Below are 21,489 nucleotides of genomic sequence, written 5' to 3' on the forward strand. Positions count from 1 at the left end.
ACAGGAAAGAGCACTCTCACAGTTTAACTTCAGGCAGTTTTCTCAGATACATGAACAATCCTTATGCTCTTAAGTACAGTCTTTCTGAATCATATTTTAGTTAAATACATATTTTATTATATATATGTATATAAAACCATATATCTAAAAATAGGTGTATATAAGTGTATATAAAATGTGTATGTGTATACAAATTTAAGTACTTAAAGTATGCACAGATTTTAATTAAATGTTTAAAGACATACCCTCCAGTATGACTACTCTGTTATCATGATCCCAGAAGGTGGCAATTCCTTGTCCTTGCTGGAAGTAAGCATATCTTTTACTTTTCAGTACTTCTATTGAAGTATATTTCAATAGAACATAATTCTATTGAATAATCTAAATAAAGATACAAAACTTTACCTCTTCTTTCTTCAAAACTCAGAATTATGCTGAGACGGAAGAAGTAAATTCTCTCTCTTCAAAATGGATATGGGGGCCACCCAGCTGGAAAGTAGCTTTGCAGAAAAGGGCCTTGGGGGTTCTGGTGGACACCAAGTCGACCATGAGCCAGCAATGTGCCTTTGCAGCAAAGGCAGCTAATGGTATCCTGGACTCCATTAGACAAAGTATTGCCAGCAGGCTGTGGGAGGTGATCCTTTCTGTCTACTCAGCACTGGTGAGGCCACACTTGGAGTACTCTGTGTCCAATTCGGGGCTCAGTGGAGAGAGTCCAGCAAAAGGCCAGGAAGGTGATGAAAGGACTGGAGCATCTCTCATATAAGGAGAAGATGAGAGAGCTGGGACTGTTGAGCAGCTCGGGGGGATCTTCTCTATATATATAAATACCTAAAGGGAGGGTGCAAAAAAGATGGAGCCAGGCTCTTTTTAGTGATGCTCAGTGACAGCACAAGAGGCAGTGGGTGCAAACTGAAACACAGAAGGTTCCCTCTGAACATCAGGAAACACTTTTTTACCGTGAGGGTGACTGAGCACTGGCACAGGCTGCCCAGAGAGGTTGTGGAGTCTCCATCCCCTGGAGATACTCAAAAGCCGTCTGGGCATGGTCCTGGGCAACCAGTTCTAGGTGACCCTGCTTGAGGAGAGGGGTTGGACAAGGCAACCTCCAGAGGTCCCTTCCAACTTCAACCAGTCTGTGAGTCTGTGATGTGAATGTTTCATGGTTATGTGTTATTTGAGAATGATGGCATCTCATTCTGGTCAAAATAAATTTGAGGAAAGGATTGTTTGTGTGTTCATGCTGAATTCATATGCCTATGCATCTGTCTATATGCTTGCCTGTGTCATACTGGAAAACGATTCCCCCCCCCCCCCCTTGAAATTAGCTGTTCAGGAAGTATCTTTTTAAATTGTTGCTGCTTACAGGTTGTATAACTTTGGATGAGCTATCTGTGACTTAATTGTTTCTTTTATAAAATAGGGATAAAACTTATTTCCTTTTAAATGTATTAGCATATGCAATAAAAACTTAAAAAACAGTGTCTTATGAAGTATTACTGGTCAGAGGTGGAAGCAACAAGTGCTAATCTCCAGTTGAGTATTAGAGATGGTTAATCCAGGGTATAGTGTGAGAGATTTTCATAAACCTGGAATATTTGGCAACTGATAGTATTAACAACAGACTTTTTATTGCAATTTACATGTATTTTCAGAGAACCTGCTTAAGCAAACTTGTCTTTTATTTTAAAATACATATTGCTTAAGTAGGTAATTTTAAATGCCAAACTCTAGTAGTGTTGTTAAACCTGTGCTTTTCTCTCCACACTTTACAAAAGGGATGTTTTGGATTAAACTTTCCATATCGGGTAGAACCACAGTCTTGTAATACACTATCTTGTATATGAATGCCAGACCTGGTATGACTGGTGCCCTCTCAGCAAGAGACCTCTGCTCACAGGAGAAACACAATATCGGAAGTGCTTAACTGGTGTTCATGTTCACACTCCAATCATGAGAGACAGCTAGGTTTTAGGAAGATAGTTCACTGACATGTCCACTCAATGATTTTAATTTTGAAAGCTAACTGGCAAAATGCAGTATATGTTTCTGATGGGTGCATGTGTCTGCTGTGAATTGAAAGGTGCATTGAAAAGCAGTTTGTTGGCCTACAGATGGAAATAAGAATATAGCATGTGCAGTTGTTTAGTAGATTTGTGTTGTGGAGCAGAATGTTGCAGGTTGGTGTTGACTACTAATATTTGGTCACATCTCTCAAGTCTTGGAAAGAGTCTTTCTATTCTACAAATACCGGGCATCATCTCAGGGGATACAATGGAATGATTTCTAACAGTTAGCATTACATGTAGTAGTAATATGCATTTGCTTATGATATGAACTTCATGTGTCGTCCTGTATTGCTATTTAGCTATTTCTCTTCTACTTCAAAATACTGAATTAAGTTTGGATTTGGTGCCTCAGTGTGCGATTACTTATCTGTTTCTTTAAATCAGATTCCGTGACTGCAGAGGCCTTCAATACCTGCTCACAACCCAGCTGGAGGAAGTGAAGAAGTTCCAGAAGATTGTGAGAGAAGCAGTGAAAAACTTAGAAGGCCCTCCCTCTAAGCAGGTTATTGAGGCTGCCACTATCTGCCATTTGCGACCTGTTAGACTTCCACTTAACAAGTATGTCTTGAAAATAGAAAATATACTTTAGAAGTGTATTATTAAATTTTCCTTCATTTGAAATAAGAAGAGATTAAAATATTTATTCTGTACTCAGGGTTTGTATACACACGGATACTACAGATCCATTTGTTAGAATCATGACCTTACTTTGGTTTTATTCTTATAAAATCTTTTCTTGTCAGTTGTTACATCGAGTGTACATAAGACTTAATTTGTTCTTTTTTAAGGACTTTGTGTGGTTTTATATGTTGGAATAGGGAATTACAGGAATTACTTTGGTTTCTGATTAAATTCTGAGTGCTTCCTTTTTCAATCTTCTGTATTGCAGCTGTGTCTTTTGTAAGGCTGATGAGTTGTTCACAGAATACGAGTCGAAGCTCTTTTCTCATACGTAAGTTCATAGCTTTATAAACTTCTCACTGTAAGAAAAAAAGTGAAAGTTGGATTGTTTTATATTTTCTACTTTAAGTTTTCTGAAATAACTTTATGAACAAATTACAGCAACTTCTTGCTAGTGGCCTTGATAGCACTTTTATTAGTCAAGTTTAATTTTCTATGTAAACTTCATTTGAAAAAGTTGTGTACAAGGAATGAATACATGCCACTTTTTCTCAAGTTGCTATAATATGACCATACATTTGAAATGAAGTGTTGAAGTGTTCAGAAAGTATGTGTATAAATACAAGTGTGCTAATTAAACACATATTCCTGTTCGTGCAGATATTTATTTGCAGTCCAGTTTCAAATGGTATAATACCATACTCATTCACAGATATTTTTTTTCCTTAATTCTGTATAATTCATAAAATAACAAAATTTGACTAAAGCCACAATGAGAGAGGGGATTCAGACATGAATGCAGCTGTGAGCTGAAAGAAGGATTGCACCAGCATGTGGTGTGAGAGAAGTATGTGTAGTGGACAGTACTGAGAGGCATTGATTACAGCCCTCTGCATGCTTTCTCTTTGACTTTTATCTGTCATATCCCTCACAATGTCAAAATTGGATTCAAAAATCCTGAGGTCACTGAGAAACATTTTGAAAAGTCTTTACCAGTGGGAGCTCTGTTACCTAATGATTGCTGGAATCATTAGGAAATTTTAGTGTGTTTCTGAATTAGCATTGTTTGTCAAGGAGGAGAAAGCTGGAAGTCAACTGGGAAGCTGTAGTGTTCTTAAATAGTGCAATACACAGCAAATTTTGCATCAGAGTTTAACTGCAGCTCTTGCTGATTTAAGAAGTCAGAATTGCAAATTTTTTAAATGAATGTGACATTAATCATTAATAACTACTGAAAGATAATTAAGATGCATAAGCCTTTATAAAAGCTATTGATGATTTTGAGCTGACAAAATGGCCTGTACAGTGATTTCATTGCTGGTACTGAGGTCACTGTTTTCAAAGCAAGCTTTTGGGGTATCAATAATAAAACAGCTGTTTATATTTGTTTAGTTTGCTTTATCTTTTAATCAAATATTAGAAGGCAGAAATATATGGCAAATAAGTAGAAATGGATGTGGAAGTACAAAATTGGTGATAAGTATTGTGTTGGATTTGTTTTTTAAGTGTTAAAGGCCAAATGGCAATATTTGAAGAGATGATAGAAGATGAAGAAGGGCTTGTTGATGACCGTTTGCCCACCACAAGTAGAGGACTCTGGGCGACCAGTGAAACTGAACGTGCCTTGAAAGCTGTTCTCTCCTTTGCCAAAGCTCACCGAATGGATGTTAAGCTAACCGAAGAAGGCAGCATATTTCTGGAACTCTTTGAAGCGTGGAAAAAGGAATATAAGGTACAGTAAATGAGATGGTGACAAAACAGTTGTGTAGTCCATTTAATGTAATATAAATAAATTTAAGGTGAATATGAACAAATCTAAGTTGTATTCCTGAAATTAGGGGTTTGCCTACACAAAGCTTTTTCACAGTGCTTATTTATACAGGATTTGATTTAAAATGGTTTATATATGATTTAAGAGTTTCTAAAAGCTATACGGGATACTAAGCAAATTAGTAAGCAATGTATTTATACCTATTAAGACAGTATACAGATATAATTAAATGTGTTCATCTGTTTAGTTAAATCAGACTGTAGCAAGACTCAGCAAATCAAATGTTGGTCCATTCTGTAATTCAGTTTACCTTCAGTCTTGGGCTAACTACAGATGTCCTTTCACTATTGCTTTATTTCCTGGATCTTGTTTACTACACAATGTAACCTGAAATAATTAGTCCCCTGTTGTTTGGATCAGAGAGAACTACAGGTGTATACTATGGCTTTCTTCATGCATCCTTGTGCATCTGTGTTTCCTTGCAGTGAATGCATACCAGTGATGGAGAAAGGGGAAGAGCTGTTGCACACAAGGGTCTCATCCTGTCTTACAGCTTAGATGTAATCAAAAGTGTTTTCTCTTGAATGCTTCTCCTCATTTTTAATTAACACAGACTTCAGCTTCAGTAGAACACACTTGGTACACTAGTGTCAGGCATATTGACTCTTTCATACGCTCTTTTTTGTGGTCTGACATGAGAGGAAATTCCTGTTCCTTGAAAGGTTTTTGCCCCTGTAATCTTTCTCCCAGGCCTTCTGTTTCATCATTCTAGAAAACTGTCACTTAACTTGCTTTTTCCTAGGAGGTTTTGAAAAAGCAAAGATACTTCTTGCAGAAGTATGCTATCCAAGAATTTAAACATTTATTAGCTTTAGTCCATAGAAGAAAAGATACATAAAGTAAATCACTCTCTAGAGTTATCTTAGATTAATTTACAGAATTCAGGCTGTCTTTGTTTTTCAACAGACTTGGTTACTGATCACCTACTTTCCTCAAATTGGTGGCACTACTTAGGAGTGAGACTTAATCTGGAGCTGCCTTAAAAAGAATTACTGGGTTACAGTGTAACAGTGCAAAACCTTTTTAAACAAAATGACATCTCAATCAGCATTTAGGTATCTGATAGTTAAAATTATTAAACACCTAATAAAGTTGTGCTGCTCTCACAAAGTCAGGTCACTTGCTTATGGTACCAAAATGCTGATTGGAGAATAATGACCCTAGCTGTTCTCATGCTTCATTATTTTATGTCTTTGGCTTGTAGCAGTTCACAAAAGGAGGAGGACATAAGGTAACCAGTTACCAAGGCGTTGCTATGTGTTGGGGATTTTATGCTGCAAGAAGGGAACACAGTCTCTTCATGTCCTTTTACTTTAGGAAACAAAAGGTGGGACTAATATGCCAGTGAGAATGAAAATAGTGCCGCTATGATTCCATCTGTCATGACTTGGAAATACTGATTCAGTTGTCCATACTACTCTAATCTACATTGAGCTACAGGGATGATACTCTGTAAAATAACCCTTAAATCTAAAACAAACTTGCCTTTTTTTTTAGAGAAAAAGTAATTTTAGCCCCCTAATTTTAGTTTAGTTTCTTTAGTTGTGGGGGAGTAAGCTCCTTTCAGCTTATTCTCTGTCTTTACCCTATCTGCCAGGTTTAATACACAGTAATTTTATGTTTGTAATCTAGGCATAGCTCAAAACAAGTCTTTCTTGAGCTAAAAGAAAAACCCCAAACAACCAACCATCATACCCCCCAGCAACTGAGTGTTTAGAAATATCTTTACAATTGAAAAATCAGAAATCCACAAATAGTAATTTTTGGCATTTGCAAAAGGTCTTAGAATTTCAGTAAGATCACTGAAGATTTTTTATAAAATACGTAAATAGTGGAAAGCTTGGGAAGAAGTATTTTACAGTATTATCAGTAATTTAAAAATGTCAGTTTATATGTATAGTATACTTCCAATAGTAGCCATTTCTCTTGTAGAAAGCCAGAATTTAATTTTTCTTGGGAGAATTGAATCTGATGTTATCTTCATCTTGTGCTGGTCTGTGCTTTTATCAAGACTACTCAAACTGTTAACATTTCTTTAAAACATACTTCATCTTTAAGAAGCAGTCTTAGTACTGTACTAGCTAGCTGTTTAAAATTGCTTAATAATTTTTTCCTTATTTTATCCAGCGTTTGCTTAGTCTTGCAAGGCATTTTGTTTCTGAACTTTTAGTTGCATTAGTTGCTGTAATAGTAATAGTTGGGGAAGAAATGAGAGACAGCTATTTATAGTTGTTCTTATACAGAGGCTGGAAAAGAAAGCAGGCAAGATGATCTCTATACTGTTTGTTTTCCTTTGTAATTTTTTGTTGTTGTGGCTGAATTACTGTAAAGAGATATTATCCCTTACTCCAAAAAGATTTTCACCTTATACATTGTATGGCAGAGTCATAAGAAGGGAACTCAACTCAGTTCTGCTACTAATTTGTTTAGGCTTTTCTTACAGTTACTTCATGAATATTGGATGGTACTGAGGGATCACGTGTCTGCTATTGATGAGCTGGCAATGGCTACAGAACGGCTGAGAGTGCGTCATCCTGATGAGCCAAAACCAAATCCACCAGTTCTCCACATCATAGAACCGCATGAGGTAAAGTATTTGGCAGGAAGGAAATGGTTTTTTTCTGAAAGAACCTACCTCCTACAAAAATAAAATCTGTATCTAGATCTATGTTTAAGGTCTATAATATGCCTCTGTTTCCCTTTCAGAACGTCTTGGTGGAGTAAAGAGTTCCTATATATTTCTACATTCAGTGTATGGGCTTTTTTGAGCTTGTAACTCTTATGTTGATATATTTTTGTCAGCCTTCTGACTGTAAGAGTGGCGTGTTTCCAAAAGACTGCTGTCCTTCCAGCAGCAGGTGAACGGCTCTGGGACCTTTCTCTACAATTGCCCAGTTTTCCAAGCTGGTGGAAAATTAAGTTGACCTGATTTCTCACCCATATTGCTACTTTTCACAAGGACCTAAAAAAAAAAGCAGTGAAAACCTAAAAGACAATTCTTTTTTCAGTATCTTGGAATTTATGAGCCATCTCTGAGACACCTTCTGTTCATGAACATAGAGAAAATGCTGGGTTGATTTAACATCTTAACTTTTTTTTTTTTACCAATAGAAGTGTTTTCAATAGAAACGTTTTGTGCCTTTTTTCAGTGCGATTCAGTGTTAGATAAAAGTGCTTCTTTTCTTTCTGTAGGGAAATAGATATTTCATCTGTGTATTAAAGCAATTTTTAAAATGGAGCACTTTGCTTAACAAATGTTTAACAAAGTCTAAGATTATGTTATGTATTTGCAACAGTAAAAGACACACTCATTACTTTGGCCTTCATCCTTTGGGTGCTTGCCTCTTCTCCAGTATTAATAACTACACCGCTACCAACTGTAATTAATCTAAAAAGGAGTCAACTTGATGTTTGTATCTTTGTATAGGTTAAATGAAAAGTGAAAGCTTCTAAGAAGTATAAAGAAAGTAATTAATTGTTTCTTACACATTGTTTTTGGAACCAGCAGTAGAGTCTAGGATCTATTTGGCTGTAAGAAGATAGATGATAAATTGATTGAAATTTGAAAGAAACTTTTAAAAAATTAAGGTACTTTAAATTGTTTTTGTCTCCGGAAAGAACCAATAATGCAAGTAAAACAATAAAGAGCAAGTTTGTATACCTCCTGTGTCTCAGCCCATTCATAGTACTGTGTTCATACTGGGTACAGGAAAGGAATAGATAATAAACTTTGCCTGGGGAGAAGCGCATCTTAAATTTACAGAATGAACTGTTCTTCTATCTGTCCCCAGTTAAATTATCAGTTGAATTTTGCCAAAAAATGAATTTAAGCCTTATTGTAAAACTTAACTATTTTTTCTTTTTTTAATATGTATGTCATACTGTTTCCATAGGTAGAGCAAAATCGAGTGAAACTTTTGAATGACAAGGCAGTTGCCAAATCACAGCTTCAAAAGAAATTAGGACAACTTCTGTATCTCACTAATCTGGAGAAAGTAAGGTTTACGGTTCCTTGGTCTTTACCAAAGTGATGTACTCTATTTACCTAGTAGAAGAAACCTACCATTATTTTTATTTAAATCTTACATTTTAAAGAAAATGTCTTTTCTGTAAAGATTCATTACATGTTGGAATACAGTGTGTTGTTCTTTGTGTTATTGCATAGTCATAAAGTTATTTATGACATTATATATTTTGGCTATTTGCTTAATTACACAGTTATAAAACTATGAACTAGTTTTAGATGGTTAAGACTGTCATTAAAACTAACTGGGCCATGTTTAGTAGAAACCTTGTAAAATTATGTACCTCGCCACATACCCTTGTTGTTTTACAAAGAGCTTACCTTCTTAAACAGAAAGACAAGGAGGTCTGTAGGTGAGATAAGTGGGGAAAAAAAAGAAACAGACAAACCCCATGTATGTTACCTTATTTTAATCATAGTGTTCAAGTAAGTACAGTTGTGCTTAAGTAAGCATAGTTAAGTGTGATTAAGTATATTTAAATGCTTTTACATCAATGTAAAGCTGATAGAAAGTATGAGGAGTTTCTTGTTTGAAGCTTATATTTTACCAGGATTTTTCAAAGCAGTAGTAGAGATGCAAATGCTATCTGAAGGACTGCCGTATGAACAGTGCTCCTTTTACTTACCATAAATTACATTTTTTTAACACCTTAAGATAATTTATTCATGAATGATGTTTTTTAATTTGCTCACACGCTTTTTTTTTTAAGGACTTCATTATTCATTTTTTCTAGAAGCTTGTTTTAAATATGGAAATAACTCTCCATAACTCCTTCCCCCCCCCCCCCCCCCCCTTTATAGTCTCAGGACAAAACTACTGGGGGAGTTAACCCAGAACCATGTCCGATATGTGCACGTCAACTGGGAAAACAGGTAAGATATTGAGTCAGCAGATTTTTGTTTTTAGAACGTCTTTACCTAGACCTGAGTCACTTGTGTGTCAAATTTTCAACATCTGATTTTAAATGAACATTGAATTGAAACAGGGGAAATAATCCCTTTCCTGTGAAGTACCAGCGCCTGTCCCCGAAAGAACATATTGCTCAGTTGCAAGCACCTCTGCTACCTTTAGCTGTTGACATCAATGCTTAAGTGTTTTGACAGAAGTGTTCCAAAAATGTTTGTTGCTGATTGTTTTATAACTCTGAAGTTTTGCTTTCATACTTTTGTCAGAAAAATTTATTTGCCATTTATAAGCTAATAGAATAAAGAAATAGATAAGCTTCTGTAGTATACTATTTTACTGTAACTGCTCTTACCGATAGTATTTTTTTTCTTCTAGACTTTAAAGAAATGGATATTAGCTACCTAAACAGTAGTAAAAAAACAATTGAATAAAACCAATCTGGATTTCTTTTCCCACCACTTACCTCCTGAACTGCAGGAGTTGAAATTTAAATGAGATTTAGTAAAAACTGATCTATATCATAAAGTACAAAGCCATAGTTTATACATTACCTACCATTCATTAGGTAAAAACATGCAAGGACTCTTGTACAGTCAAACTAAATTGGCTCTTTTTTTAGGGTAGCTATTTTAAGGTATTTTAGCTTCTGTTAGCTTTATAGACATGTGTAAGCATGAACCGGTGTCCTGCCATATTTCCAAAATCCCCTCTGCGCTCTTCGTAAAGGGTGATACAGGTTTTTACAGGTTTTTGCCCTGTTAACTGCCATTATGCTTCATCTCTGAGCTGGAGGAGCTCACTGAAAGGAAAAATAGTCTTTTCTTTAACTTTGGCTGAGACTGCCACTTGAGATGATAGTAGCCTCATGTTGCAAGGAACTTTTAAAATGCTTTGCATCCTGTTTCTGCGTGATTGAAAGAACCTTACAAAGCCTAAAAGATCTTCTGCTTGATAATCAGACATTTAGTCGATTCCCTCTGCTACTTGGCCATGAAAACGGTTTTATTTTTTTCCTCTTAGAATGGCCTATGGAACGGACTAGTACGGAGTAAGACCCTATTTCTAGGTGCAAAAACATTGGTTTACAAATTACTTCTCTGTTAAGGAAGGTCACAGCTGGCATGTAGATGTTCTAGACCCTCAAAGGAAGGGCAACTTCTGCAATGCAATCTTTTGTTTCTAATGCATTCTGTCAAAAAAAGATTAAGCCTTTCTGTTCAAAATCTTCTTTCTTCTTAAATCCAAAGATGTTGTATAGGACTTAACAATATGTAAAAATTAAAGCACTTTTTTAGGACTTTATTAAAAAAGATTGATCTAGTATGAATGTATAGATAAAGACTTTTACAGAAGGCCAATACAAACATTTGTGTAATTTTTAAAAAAATGTTGTAAATACTTAATCTCTGTGCTTAACTTATACATTAAGAATCATCATTCATAGAAATGAAAGACTGTAATATCTTTTTTTCAAGTTTAAAACTGGGAAAATGCAAAAAATGAACAATAAATGCAGAGAACTTCTGTGGGTCATGAATCTTTCTGAGCTCGAAAACTTTGAAATCCACGCTTTTTAGCAGCTGGAGTGCTAAAAATTCTAAAATTCTTCAATTTTAATCTGATGAGTTTCTTGAAAATAAAGTAATGTTTCTATGAAAATGTAATTTATCATGTATTAGTACACTGTTTTTCTTTTGCATTGATCTGAAACTGATACTGTGTTGTGGTTTTTTTTTTTTCAATTCCCTGCATAGTGGGCAGTGCTGACATGTGGACATTGTTTTTGTAATGAGTGTATAGCTATCATCATAGAACAGTACAGCGTTGGCACCCGCCGGAGCTCAATTAAATGTGCCATTTGCAGGCAGACAACATCTCATAAAGAAATATCGTATGTCTTCACTGCAGAAACTGCAAATCAGGAGGATGATATTCCTGTAAAGGTACATTCTTTATGTGAGCTTTGTGGCCCAAATTTTCATCGGTGTGTATTTGTTGTGTTTTGTTGCATACTACATTTAGGCAGACAAATCTACCATATAGTTTTATAAGTAGGTTCACTTTTATAATTAGTTTTGTTTATAACAGGGTTAGTTCTTTTTCTTTTGAATTGGACATGATGTATTCAGGCCTGCCTTATTGTGTAATCAATGTTTTTACATCCTTCCCCAAGGAAGGATTCATGTTTTCCTTGTCAAGTAAAAGGGTTTTTTGTTTATTTGTTTAGTTTAGGGTTTTTTTAACTTATCCTTTTCATAACTTTTATGAGTTTTGGAAACAAAACATGAAAGGAAAGGGTGTGAAAGAGGGTATCTTTTTAACACCTACTCTTCAAATGGGCCTGAGGAAAGGCCTTGTAGATGTATTACAAAATTACACATCTGTTAAAGTAATGCTGTCTTGGGGCATGGGGGGGGAGGGACAGCTTTTGCTGAGCTTTAGTTATATTTTTGTTTAAGAATTTGACACTGGATAGAAATAAATGCTGTTTGTATGCAGGTAATTAGGGTTGGGGTTTTTTTGTTGTGTTTTTGGCTTTTTGTAGCTAAGGAGAGATGAGACTTTTTGGAGGCATAGTTTTGCTGTGTTTGCTTGAAATGAGTAGTTTGAGAAAGCTGCCTCTACTATGAGGCTGTTAGCATAATGTAAATATTTTAAATTTATAAGTCTTCATTGTTAGCCAGAGAACGTAAATCCTGATTCTGAACTTACAATTAGTCATCTGGAATGTTTCTCAAGCCACCTGAGAAGTAGAGTAGTTGTTCTGCATTTTGCATATCTATGTAATATTGTCTGCTATACAAACCATAATTAGGAGGAAAAAAACGACTACTTTTTTAATAGGGGTAAATGAACATTAAAACCTGAAGGGAGATTATATCTATGCTTCCTCTGTCTAACTTGTCCACTAATTTGTTAGTGGACAGGTTCTAATGAGTATATTCAGTAAGTTGACCCAAAGTTTATTCACTAATAAATCAAAGTAGAGAAAATAGAAAAATTTTAATCCTGTAAAATATTATTTATCAAAAGCAATGCTTCTCATTGGAACTTGTTGACCATGAATTTGTTCTTTGGAGAAAGGTTTCTCTGGTGTGATGTTGGGGACATTCTCTTCCCTACAAGTGTATCATCAATAACGTGGTTGTGAGGCCGCTTTCTTCAAGTTCATCCCCAATTCTTTTGATCTAGTTGTGTGGTGTAAGCTTTTTCTCCATATTCTAGATGAGTCTTGACTCTGTGCAGCTGGATACCCTGCAACAGTATTTTTTCTGGGGTTTTTTGTTTGGTTTTTTTTGTTTGAAAAATCAAAGGAAAGCTTTGGAAGAACTACTAGTTCTTCTTGCCTATCTGCATTTTAAACTTGTTGGTATTTGGTTAAAGCCTCACTGACCGGATACATATACCTACTGAAAAGATGACTGTTGAATGAAGAGTGACTTTTGGTTTTAAAACGGCTCCCTGCCTGGGAAATTTCTTTCTCAAGGCTTTCCACTGACAGTGTACAGCTCTGAAGACTGGTAGCTGTATTTTCCACTGTGACTTTCTGTGTTTATTCCTTTTAGCCTGGCTTTCTAAGGAGACCAGGTCTTTTCATTGTACTATCTTAGACTTCTCCCTTAATTTAGCAACCCATTAGATCATTTCAAACAGCTTGACAGGGAGTCCGAGTTTCAAAGGTAATTAATTTTCTACAAGTCTTATTAAAATAACCATCCACATAAAGTATGTCTCCTACTTAGCAAAATACTGTGGCTTGACTTTCCCCTTACTACAAAAGATGTCTTAAAAGTTCAAGTCGGGGGGGGGGACGGGGGACGGGGGGACGGGGACACTTTATTTGTAACTTGTGTGCCTTCCTAATGACAAAAGTTAATAAACCTCTAGACACAAATGTGTAGGAAGTCAGTCCTGATTGCACTGTTTTATCTACTTGTCTTGGTAACAGAGGGTTTTCATTGGGTTGAAGGAAGGGATGGAGGAAGAGGCAGCATCTCCTTGCGTCTTCAGCAATACTGACACATATGTAGTGCATAGGTACATTTTTGCTTTACACAAACCTGTTACAGAATAGTGTTAAACCAAAAACCTGTGGTTATTGCAGTTGTGGAAAAAAATAGAGGATTCTAGACTAAAATGCAAAGGTAAAAGACTAATATTGGTAATATTTTGATGTAGATGATACTGCTATCTTTAATTAAAATATGATTGTAATATAGCTGGACATACCAATCATAATTTTAATCTGGTTAGTATAGTTAAAAGTAATAATGAAATGTGCTGACAAAGAGCTCCATGGTATCTGTGCAAGTCTCCTTGAACCTTGCAGATATACTAGGGTTGCTGGCCTGTACTGAAGTCAATGCTAGCATGGTCACACTAGTTATGTCAGCCTCCCTGGACAACTGGAATTCCATTTTATGAGTAGATGCTTCCTAGCTCAGATTATTAGATCTGAGGTAGTTAGCAGCATGTGGCACCAGGGGGAGTAAATAGGCTATATTTTTGAAGTGTTAGTTATTAGGACCTCATTTAATATGTGTTTTTTAACAGATTATTTCCTCGGGGTTTAGAGATATCACCCTGTTTCTAACAAGAAAATATTGAATATGTTTCATAAATCATGTTAAAATAAATAGAATAACTAAATTTCATAAGTAAAACACAGAAGGAACATGTCATCTACTGTCCTGTGTAAAAGGTTGTAGTGTTTTCTTGAAGTATTTCTGCATCAAAAACTTCAGGCAAAGCAAAACTATGAATTCTGTGTGAATTCACATGTCATCTTGAGCAAGGCCCATTCTTATTTCATGAAAAATTAACAATTTATACTGTAGCTTCACTGTATATACTATCAAAACAAGAAGCATTGTTAAAAATAAAAATTTCTGCCTAATATTCCTTTAAGGACAGTTAAAGGATAACTAATTTACTATGGTTTCTATAGAATACGGAGGTTAAGATCAATATCTTGCAGTATATATAAGAAAATGGTGCGATTTATTCAGCATTTATATTTTCATCTGAACTTAATCAGTCTCTCTGGTCTCTTTCAGTATTCAGTACCTCCCCCCCCCCCGCCCCGTGTCATACATATCTTGCTCTTTATTGTACCCGCACTAACCATCTTAAGTTAATGACTTAGATGCAAAAGGACTACTGTAAATGGGAGCATTTTATACTGAGAGAGAGATTACTGGCATCCCTGCATGTTTTGGTTCTGTAAAAGCTTCCAGTGTCTAGTCAGTATTACAGTGGGTATTGCCAGCCTGTCATCTGAGACAGAAATTGTTTGTTAGAGGGTAGTTTTGATTCTAATGTGCACTGTTCCATAATTAATTAGAACTAGCTAATCTGTTTATAAATACTCATCTGGATATTGATCATTGTTCTTCACCATAGTTCCTCTGACTGATCTTGTACAAAGTCACGTTTGTAACACCTGAGTCACAGGGAGTCTGAAGGGTGGAAGATCAACAGTGGCTAAAGCTACTATCTCTTATAGCAGGGAAAAATAGGACCAATGGTAAGGTCCAAAAAATGTCTTGAGGAAAAGACAGTCAGAGCAGATTAGCCAGAATTGTGTCCTGGTTTCAGCTGAGACAGAGTTAATTTTCTTTATAGCGGCTGGTATGGGGTTATGTTTCATATTTGTGCTGAAAACAGTGTTGATAATAGAGAGATGTTTTAGTTGTTGCTGCACTAGTCAAGGACTTTTCAGCTTCCCATGCTCTTCCAGGTGCAGAAGAAGCTGGGAGGGGACACAGCCAGGAGAGTTGATCCAAACTGACCAAAGGGCTATTCCATACCATATGGCGTCATGCTCAGTATATAAAGCTGGGGAAGAGGAAGGAAGGGGGGGACATTCGGAGTGATGGCGTTTGTCTTCCCAAGTCACTGTTACGAGTGATGGAGCCCTGCTTTCCTGGAGATGGCTGAACACCTGCCTGCCCATGGGAAGGAGTGCATGAATTCCTTGCTTTGCTTTGCTTGCGTGCGCAGCTTTTGCTTTCCCTATTAAACTGTCTTTATCTCAACCCTTGAGTTTTCTTACTTTTGCTCTTCTGATTCTCTCCCCCATCCCACCAGGGGGGAGTGAGCGAGCGGCTGCGTGGTGCTTAGTTGCTGGCTGGGGCTAAACCACGACAAATTGTCATCATTGAATCGTAGATGAATGGTATCAGAAAAGCCCATAAATGACCCTGGAATATATAGGAAATACCAAAAGTTAGTCTCAGATCTCCTAACTGAAGGTGGTTATGATTGGCCGGCAGCTGCCGTAGGGCTGCAAATGTGTCATTCATCCTTGCAGATCATAACACCTACTGACATAAGCATTTTTTAATTGTCTATCTGACTTTTGGAAACAGTGTTAATGTTTACCAGGTGCAACAGAGATGTCATGAAAAAAGCTGGTTTACTTCTATGTCTATGACACAGAGTTGGAATCACTATGAAAAGACCCTGGGAAATAAAATGGTACTGCTTATTGCAGCCCTTGGTAAAACAGTCTGCAGAAAGTCTTCTACATGTATTTCTGGAGCATTTATTTAGCTGCATAACATATGAATGATTGAGCAGCCCAACACTGGTTCCCAGCTTGTGCTTAGACTGCTGACATCCTTCCACGCCAATTCTGCAAGCAGCATAACTTCAGTAAATTTGATCTGTCATTGTAGCAAGCCAACATAGTTAATTCAATGTTCAGGGGACAGGTGCAGACAGAAATAAAACAATATTTGTCCAGCTGAATCCAGTGCAGCTTGAAATTACTATGCATGTAAGAACTAGTAAGGAATTGAATAAGGGCTTCTTAAAAAAAACACATTAGGTAAAATTGCTGTAATGCAAAGTACATACTGAAGGAAATGGAGGGAGATACTAAAGAACTGTTTCTCAGAATCCTCTTCCTGACTTAAGGGGAAAGGGAGGAGTACTGAAATCAAAATGGACAAGAAGGAGAATGTAGTATTGGATTCATTAAGCACTGAAATACTTCTGAATGCAGAATATGAAGATGTTTTCATTGCAGTGCGCAAACCTTCAAGAATTATTTTAATTATATTTACCAATTTCTTATTATTTTAAATATAATTAACAAGCTTCATAGTACTGAGCATAAGTTTGGTGTTGCCAGAGTGAGAAATAAAAGCAACAGAAATAGCATTCAGGTAGGTTTTTTCATTGCCATTTTTCAAGAGGTGTGAAGGGAGGGAAATTTAAATGTGCATTTGGAAGATTCTTTAAAGACTGTGCCACTAAGTTAAACCTCAGCAGGCCTAACTGGCATGTTTGGTGCAACTACACTGCTTGGGCTATCCGTTCTGCCTCACGCAGAACTAGATAGGTGTATCTGTGTCCCACTTTGTTCTTCCGTGTACTGCACATGCTGTAATACACTGCTAATCCTATGGCAGTGCATTATAAGGGAGGTATAAAAGCAGTACAGTGTTACTTAACCTGCCCTTCCTCCAGGTTGCTAATTTTTAAATTTGTGTAAAGGTATGTAAGAGTCGTAATATAACATTATTTAATAAAACAATGAATGTGGAAGGAGTTGTTTAATACCCTACTTCACTAATGCTGTTCTTTGACTTTTCAAAGGGAAGTCACTCCACCAAAGTGGAAGCTGTGGTCCGAACACTGAAGAGAATTCAATTTAAAGATCCAGGGGCTAAATCCTTAGTTTTCTCAACGGTATCAATCACCATTTTCTATCTTTTGTGTGTGTCTATGTGTGTGTGTGAGTTTAAAGCGGTCATAATATTTTCAGGAATTACTTTAGCTACCAGAACGTTGAATCACTCTGTACAGCTACTTGATTGTTTTGAGAATTTGTAGGGCAATTCATGTAACTGGGACATGAACAATGATTGTAGTCAACAGATGTAAAAGCTTGTTTCTTTAAAGGGCAAACACTTAGGTTTTATGGGAGCATTAGAAATTCTAGATATTTTTAAATGTAATGTCCAGATATTTTTGATACATTGTAAAACTGGTTTTGTGATGGCTACCAATTTCTTTTATTCAAGCTGATCTTTACAATTACATTTTTTATTTTATGAAAGATTTTGCTCACAAATCTTTTTTTCCTTTTTTTTTCTTCTTTTTTCTTTTTTTTAAATTGCAAATGCTAGTATTTTGAAAGGCCTTTTTATCTACTCTTTCTTAGGGAAGTTAATTAGTATATTTTAGTTGTCATTGCTGTTTGTAATGTTGAGTTACTTTTATTGTGTTGTGTGTTTTTGTTTTGTTTTTTACAGTGGCAAGATGTGTTGGACATAATTTCAAAAGCTTTGTATGACAACAACATGATTTTTTCTCAGATCAATGGAATTAGTAAATTTCAGGTACATAAAGGATATTTTTCTTAAAATTATTTTCAGTGGGGAAAATTACAGTTCATAGAAGTTTATTTGGTCCTTTTACTTCATTGCTTCATTTGAGAAACTGAAAGAGCAGCAAATTTGTTTGGCAGAAGCTTTGATCTCCAACTCATTAATTCTAAAAATCATAATCACAAAAAGCCACAATTTAAAGCCTTTGGAGATAAACAGTACATTCACTTTTGAGAAAGAAGCGTTGACATGGATGTTAAGGATGAGACACACTGATCAATGTTGCAAGAAGTTCTTGCCTTTCTGATATCTGTCGAGTATCTGTTCTGGGATGACAGGTCTTGGATCAGTCAGGCTGCAAGGGCCTGTCACTCTGTCACACTGTCACTCTGGGGCCTGTAGTAGCTGCTATAATTTCTTGAAAATACAGAAATGTTCCCCACAGTCTCTATTGAGGGACTTTTGTCACACTGCTGTGATGTTTGCCTTTTAGGAAAATCTATCTGCATTTAAATACGATCCCAACATCAATATTTTGCTGCTGCCTCTTCACACTGGTTCCAATGGACTAAACATCATCGAAGCAACTCACGTTCTGCTTGTGGAACCCATTCTGAATCCTGCACATGAGCTACAGGCTATTGGCAGAGTACATCGTATTGGCCAAACAAAGTAAGAGTTAAAATTGCGTTGAGTGATTTAGATGTGGTCCAGAATAGAACTGCATACTGTAATCAGAATAAATCTAGTTCACTGAACTTTTCAATTTTTGAGATGAGGGTATTCATAGGAATCCTATTTTTAAAGATGATCGTATGAGGGACAGAAAGATTAAAATAAAAAAAGTTTGCTGAAAATACACAATGTGTATTTTAGGGAGTTCTTTTCTGCTACGGAGGTAAGATGCAGAACCAAATTGCATTTAGGAATTTAGGAAGAGTATAGGCTCTTGAGTCCAAAATCCTGAAAAACCTTGTTCAGCTGTTGCCCTATTTTACGTGTGCTGTTGATGCCTTAGTTTTTAACTTTGAAGTTCTACTTGTAAGCATGTCCAGAAATGTCTTAGCTTTGCAGGTCTGAGCAACTCACCATTTATGTCGTATGTGGCTAAGTTCAGGCACGGCCCTTCCTAGGTTCCTTAAGAGGCTCCTTCTAGCTGGTCATTCCCAGCTCCAGTTTAGGAGCTGCATAAGTTGTTGGTGGTTTTTTTTTTTTGGGGGGGGGGGGGGGGGGCGGGGGGGGGTGCTGGGTTTTTTGTGGGTTGTTGGTTTTTTTTTTTTTTTCCTAGAAGAAAGTTACAGAACACACTTTTCAGAACTGATTAGTTTTTAAACCACAGTTCTGCCCTCACCCCCATCTAGATCTTTTTGAAGACATTAATGAGTTTGCATATCTTTTGTTTGTTTCAGTGTTATAGATTTTACATGGGTAGTACTGAACACTAAACAAAGGTTTTGGAAAGTTTGTCCTGAATGGATAATATGTATATGTTTTTCCTTAGGTTTCATGTCACTTGAAAAAATAATAAAAACACCCCTGTACATGAAGAAAAATAGCTGGAATCAATTCTGGAAGAATAATATTCTAGAATAATAGTGGTTTTTTTGTTCTGGAAATGGAGGCAAAGCGAGAGGGCATGAATGAGCATGTATGTGAAAGAATGTTTATGAACAGGTGGATATTTGGGTGTGTTGGTAAAGATTTTGAATTAACTGTGAGGGCATAGGAAAGATTGATTGCAACAGCCTGCATTATAATTTTACATGATGCTGGCACAAAAGGTCTGGCAAAAACCTTGCAATAAAACCAGCAAGAATGTGTGCTGTACTTCTTAAGAATAAGACTTCAGCAAGGTTTATTTGAAAAAGGGCTGTGTTCAAGTACAGTGAGCATAAGGGAATACTCTGTTAGTTTCACTGGTGCAACTATTACCAGTTCAGTTGTTCTTACTTACTTCTCTTCTCTACCGACCTTTGCCTATGAATCACAAAGTATTCCCCCAGCATTCCTCTGTGTAATGTTACCTGCCAAAGTTTCAACTTAAGATTTGAAAACCATCCAAGCACTTTCAAGGGTTCATATCTTGAAAAATGTTTATATTGGGGAGCCTGCAGTGATTTTTCATTTTTATCTTTGGAGCTGACTCTTTTCCATTTCACTTTCTTGTGCCTGACATTTCTATTTTTATTACAGCTTTCTTCTTGAAATTTTATTTTGTAAATGGAGTTCTCATTTTGCTTTATGTTTATTGACATTTTGGTTTTTATGTTTTACCAGCGCTTACAATTTCATCTTTACTGACTACAATTACTGACTTTTTAAAAAAAAATTTAGTGTTTTGCCATCTTCAAGAACAATATTGATAAAACTCTGGGAATGCGCTTTAATTATCCATCACACTGAACTCTGTGTCTTGGACTGACTTAGGACAATGCAGTATAAACATTGTATATAACCAGTGGGCCAAAGTCATTTCTTTAAACAACAGGCTAGGCTCTTGAGGACTGTTTGTTTATAGTAGGGACACAGAAAGCACAGAACTTTGCCCAGCATCTGCTTTAGGATTTTACATAGTTCAGCTTATTTTCATTTAGTATGTGATCCAGCCAAGTGGAAGTGTGTGCTCTGGGAGGCACTAAGCATCCTTAAATGTCAGTGGAAGCTGTTAATCACCTTGTAAGATTTCTTTCTTAAAATAAAGAGGCGTTTTTTCAGCACTCTTACAATAATTAGTATGAGACAAAAATGTGGTCTTGAACTTTGACAGCAACAGCATAACTTCTGCTCACTTCTGGTCTTGTTTTTTTTTTTTTAAACACATTCAGATCTACCATTGTTCATAGGTTCCTGATAAAAGCAACAATAGAAGAGAGAATGCAGACTATGTTGAAAACTGTAGATAGAAGGTATGTGTTGAATTTTTTTTAAAACTTCATTATTGCACTGAAAAGGAAAAGGTGGTTCTCAACCATACTTTTACTACAGTTAGGTATGCATATCTTGCATATAAACTTCAAATGTTCTCCTTCAGATTGTTTTGATTGACAAAAAAGTTTTAAGACTTGAAAAATTGATCTTTAACCTAGTTCCAGTAACTTGAAGCTTAAGGTATTTTAGTTCTCTGGAGAATATTTTGGTTACATTTTGTATATTTTATTTCATAAAAGTCCAATTAATTAATAAATTATGTATTATGATTTATCTTTTCAGTTTACCTATTTCCATTAGTATAAAAGCATTGCAATTAATAGAGTAATATTAAGCCTGCCACTGGAGTAACAGCATATGTTATAAGCTCTAATATAGGACATTAATTCTTTCTTTCATTATTTTTAAATTCTACAAACCTAGTCTGTCAGTTCTGTGTCACACTGGTTGGTTTTGCAGTCAGTGCAAGAGTTATCCAGATGCTAGCTCATAAGTCAGTCTGGTGTGCAGACACAGAAAGCAGTTTTTACTGTGTTTATCTTTTCAAAATCTATAAGCAATGACCGACTGGGAGTGGAAAAAAAGTGGTATTTACATTCTTTATGCAGAAAGTAGAAGAGGTTTGTCCCTCTGTAACTATATTGTATACGCATAACAAATCTAGGAGGAGGCCTTAGTTTGAGAAAATTAGTTATTTTTCCAGTTTTTTGGCTCTTAAATTATAAGACTAAAAATTTACATGCATATCTTTGGCTGGAGTTGTGAAAGAT

General features: G+C 36.0%; 1 protein-coding gene across 1 annotated transcript in view; it reads left to right on the forward strand.

Annotated features, from left to right (window-relative positions):
* SHPRH (SNF2 histone linker PHD RING helicase) overlaps positions 1 to 21,489 on the forward strand; it is a 57,833-nt gene that overhangs the window by 33,630 nt on the left and 2,714 nt on the right. Inside the window, exons 19-29 of the mRNA XM_075499054.1 lie at positions 2,454 to 2,627; positions 2,959 to 3,021; positions 4,197 to 4,422; positions 6,965 to 7,108; positions 8,415 to 8,516; positions 9,347 to 9,418; positions 11,207 to 11,395; positions 17,058 to 17,150; positions 17,717 to 17,803; positions 18,285 to 18,463; positions 20,617 to 20,697. Of these exons, the coding sequence (XP_075355169.1) occupies positions 2,454 to 2,627; positions 2,959 to 3,021; positions 4,197 to 4,422; positions 6,965 to 7,108; positions 8,415 to 8,516; positions 9,347 to 9,418; positions 11,207 to 11,395; positions 17,058 to 17,150; positions 17,717 to 17,803; positions 18,285 to 18,463; positions 20,617 to 20,697 (1,410 nt within the window). The remainder of the gene's footprint in view (positions 1 to 2,453; positions 2,628 to 2,958; positions 3,022 to 4,196; positions 4,423 to 6,964; positions 7,109 to 8,414; positions 8,517 to 9,346; positions 9,419 to 11,206; positions 11,396 to 17,057; positions 17,151 to 17,716; positions 17,804 to 18,284; positions 18,464 to 20,616; positions 20,698 to 21,489) is intronic.

The sequence above is a fragment of the Mycteria americana genome, chromosome 3 (genome assembly GCF_035582795.1).
Source record: "Mycteria americana isolate JAX WOST 10 ecotype Jacksonville Zoo and Gardens chromosome 3, USCA_MyAme_1.0, whole genome shotgun sequence".
Taxonomy (NCBI): Eukaryota; Metazoa; Chordata; class Aves; order Ciconiiformes; family Ciconiidae; genus Mycteria; species Mycteria americana.